The sequence below is a fragment of the Ptychodera flava genome, chromosome 5 (genome assembly GCF_041260155.1).
Source record: "Ptychodera flava strain L36383 chromosome 5, AS_Pfla_20210202, whole genome shotgun sequence".
Taxonomy (NCBI): Eukaryota; Metazoa; Hemichordata; class Enteropneusta; family Ptychoderidae; genus Ptychodera; species Ptychodera flava.
The window spans coordinates 14,498,345-14,502,540 of NC_091932.1; the positions used below are offsets into that span (position 1 = coordinate 14,498,345).

At 41.2% G+C, this 4,196-nt stretch overlaps 1 protein-coding gene across 1 annotated transcript; it reads right to left on the reverse strand.

The window, feature by feature from the left end:
- Window positions 1–1,836: 1,836 nt before the first annotated feature.
- On the reverse strand, window positions 1,837–2,943 carry LOC139132720 (neuromedin-U receptor 1-like). Its single transcript, XM_070698986.1, has one exon. It carries the CDS (start codon window positions 2,941–2,943, stop codon window positions 1,837–1,839), a length of 1,107 nt encoding a protein of 368 aa, XP_070555087.1.
- Window positions 2,944–4,196: the final 1,253 nt, after the last annotated feature.

A 4,196-nucleotide genomic window follows, 5' to 3' on the forward strand; every position in this document is an offset into this window, starting at 1 on the left:
ATTTTGCCCTTAATGTGCTTTAGTACCTGCCACTTCAGAAAGCATCGGCATCATGATAGTACCATACAACCCAGCAATATGTCTATTATTATTTAAGGCACTCACAGCCCCTTCCGTATTAGAATTACGCTGGTCTACGTTTTCGCTTGGATTTGTGTACCTTCAACAAGCATAAAAGTCTGCACAATTTTTCGACGGATTAAAGTCACATGTAACTGTAATTGAATGCGTCCTTACCGTATCTTCCAACCACTTTCATATTTTAGGAATACTTCACAAAGGAGTACCCTACTCACAAATATGATAGATGCAGACTACACGCACCTTCACTATAATTGACACACACACTCACGAAGCACACCACGTCGGCTTTTCATCAGTCAGACAACAGGGTTGAAATTTTACAGATCTGCGACTCTACTATCCTTGAAACACAATAATGGCCCCCATGTAGTCATGGAAATATGTGCGGTGAAAACGTATTATCGCGAGATATCATTCGCTTTTACATTCAGCGCAGCGTACCAAGGACAACCCCAGAAGGGCATTTTGCCATTTGTTCTTTGAAGGGAGGCACGAGTAATGTCGCAAAACTGCCCACGTAAAAAATCGCTACTTTTGACATCAGTTATTTCTTCATCGACATAAAGCGTGATTCATGGGTCTCAGCCACCTGTTGCCTTGAGCATCGCCCCTTTGTTGTCGCAGATCTGCTCATACTCATCCAGTGTACGATGTGTTTACATGAACAAACAAATTCATGATCGACGTGTTCGTTTTTCGATTTTCAGATTTCAGAACCAGACTTGTAAATTCGTATGCGTTAAAATTTGCTAGTCACTAACATTTTCGACCCAAAAACTAAACAGTGGCTGATCGATAAACCATGTTCACGTTTATTCATTTACCGTACAATGTACTTTAAATTCAGAAAAGCCGTTCCTAGTATTTATTTTTTTAATACGTAACGCCATAACAAACAAATACTGCAGACAAATAGGGTAAACAATCAAACACGTTCACCATAAACAAGACTTCATGAGGTAACGAACAACTAGATAAACGGTTAATTTATAAATAAATGAATGAGTAACATGATTATTAAGTTCACAAAACAAAGCATTTTTCAGTTTGTTGCATTATCACTGTCGGCTATCCTCACGCGTACAATACGTCTTTAAAATAAAAAATCCACACAACAGTTTTAATTAGCTCAAAGGTCGCCGTACTAGTTCTCCGAAGGAAATAAATACCGACTGAACTCGGATAACGAACGGACTTCTGGATTTTGGGTGAACTAACGTTTGGAGTATCACTGACATTTTGCGTCCAAAAATGCACTAGTTGTTAGACGATTTTCAACTTGACCCACATTCAGTCATTTCAAATATGTTGGAAACTAGGAAGCCATTCAAATTCTTGCGGCAAATTATTTTATTTACTTCGCACAAAGAAACACAGTAACAGACATATAAGCGAATGCAAACATTGACAATATAAAGAGAAAAAATCAAGCAAGTGGAGCAACTAGTTAACAAGTAACAAACATTATTATTATTTATTTTTTGTAACAGTGTAAAGTCGTAAGACCTTTATGCATGCAAAGAAAATCTAAAGCAAAATACGGGATGATTTCGTAAGTCTCATCCAAAAAGCGAAAACACTAAGTAAAGCGGCAATTTTGAATCCCAAATACCGGTATAATTTCATTCCATAAGTTACTATCATCTTCATATGTAATGTGAGCAAAAGAACACATAATATTTGTCTATTTATTTTTTCCAGTTGATGTCCGTAATATCGTCAGAACTTCTTGAACACGAGACAAATGCTAAATCACACGTAACTTGTTTGGGCGTTATTGGTGTTCACACGGCTGGCATGGCGAGCCGACACATTTGGCTGTTCCCGTTGCGGCGTAATTCCGTTGCGGATACTCAATCGTGACCGCACCGCGTTTTTCAGCGCTTTTCGCAGTTCTTTCGACTGGAAAGCGTACAGCAGGGGATTTATTGCGCTGTCTGCAATGCCGAGAGTGAACGAGAAAGTGACCAGGAAAGGATTGCTGGCCTTGAATTTGCCGTGACCGCCCAAATGCATGACGTAGGCAACACTGTAAGGCATGTAGAGAATGAAGAAGGATACAACTATGGCCAAACAAATGCGCGTGGTCGCCATGTTGTGGCCATTCTGGCCGCCGACAACTTGCGACGGAACGCCGTGTGCATGTACCAGCATCGTTGACCTCCTGGTCTCCCTGTAAATGAGTCCGTAGCAGACGGCAATGACTAGGAATCCGGCCAGGCAGAGCATCGGCAAAAACCCAGGCATTAGACGATCCGTTGCTCCTTCCAGCGCGAAAAACATCATGCATATGCGGTCTGGTGCTCTCAAGAGGCTGTAGGCGCCGTTTCCTATACCGCATAGCGAGCAGGCCATCACCATCACGATGGCTATTTGCATGTGTCTTCTACCGATTGACTGGTGGCCCCTAACTATTACAACACGCATAATGCTGATCGACGTTAGATGCAAAAGCGAGGCGACGATGAATGCACGTATGGTGAAGACTTCCACGTAGCACAAGATTCGTGTAAGTCGGGAACAAATGTTGTAGGTCCCGTTAAGGGCTTGCACGACGTTGTACAATCGCACCGGTGAAGCGATGACGCAAGCAGCGAGATCAACTAGTGCCAAACTTGCAAGTTGAATGTTCGGAGGAATACGAAGCTTCTTAACAGTAAAAATACCCGATAATATAACGATGTTGCCCGCTCCTCCGATTACAATAGACAAAGCAAGTATTGTCGCGCTGAGCAACAAGAAAATCTTATCCATTTGACTATTCGCAACAAGAACCGGTGTTGTCGTTCCCCTGTGAACAAAACTGGCATTGACCAAAAGTTCCAGATCTTCGCATCCAACAGCCGATGTAGAATTCATCGTCACATCTGGCTCGAGTACTGGCCAAACTTCGTACTCTCCAGACGTTTTATACCGGGCGTTATATTCCTATGCGTCGGATCTGAAATGCGACAACTGGCTGTTTCAGCAAGTAAAACCAAGACTGCGCAAGTGCAGATGTTACATATGAGATAGTTGCCTTCCGGGCGATTTTTAAGACGTATCATTTTGTATATACACAACTGTTTAAAAATTTAAATCTACATCTTCAAAGTGGATTTTGACGTTCACTTTCTGAAGCAGCCTCTCGACAAATTTGAGAGGACCACACCGATATGAAAATAAAATAATGGAGACGCAGGGTGATTGGTATACAGAACATACTAAGCTTGCAAACGGCCGTGAGGGTGTCTTGCGTTCGGTCGTATTCTCAGACGCTCTGCATTTGGCATGTTGTTTCTTCTGTAGGTTTATGACAGGCAAAGTAAGGAACATGTTCCTATCACTGGGAACAAGTGTGTCCGCTTTGAAATAACACTGAACTGTTTAGTTTCGAACTTGATACGAAGAAACCAAAACGGGGAACAGCACCTAATACACGCATTCATTTATTTCACTTGTTGCATATTTCAATACACAGAGCTGTTACCGATATATTCTTCAACCGACTTTTTTTCCCAAGTTCATCAGAAGATTTGAACAAACAAGTCAATCTGTTTACTGGTCAATCGATTTCAGTATCAGATCGATCTTTTTAAAGAACTTCATTATATGTGTCCATTCTGTGTACTCTGTATGCTGTCAAGTTGCAATGTCGTTGAATATGGTTTAGGGTCAACCATTTGGTATGATTTGGTTTTCCATGTCAAAGAGCGATGTAACTCTGTTAACCCTTTCGGCAAAACTAGGTACAGAAACAACAAGCTACTTCCAATAATGGTGGATTATTGTCTCGATTTTTCTACAATCGGCATTACGGATCGTGGACACTAGGAGTTAGTTCATCCAAGGTGTCTAAGAGATCGGCACATTTTCTGGCTGTCATGTACGGATCAGTTGTTTTGCGATTTGATCCTATTTGACTACTCGGCATCGTCCTGCTATTGCCAAGAGCACTAGTCGGGACTGATAAAGACCAATTTGTTACTGTGTTAGATTCACGTGATAGATACATGCATGTATAATGTATCAGAGACAGACAGGCTGTTGTTATTTTTAATTCATAGGTCTTTCCAATTTAACGTATCCAAACGGATTTATACCATATTTATAACGTCACAATGACGTATCAT

Bases quoted from the DNA above. Each gene is read 5' to 3' on its own strand.
- LOC139132720 (XM_070698986.1), bottom strand. From the start codon at position 2,943: ATGAATTCTACATCGGCTGTTGGATGCGAAGATCTGGAACTTTTGGTC.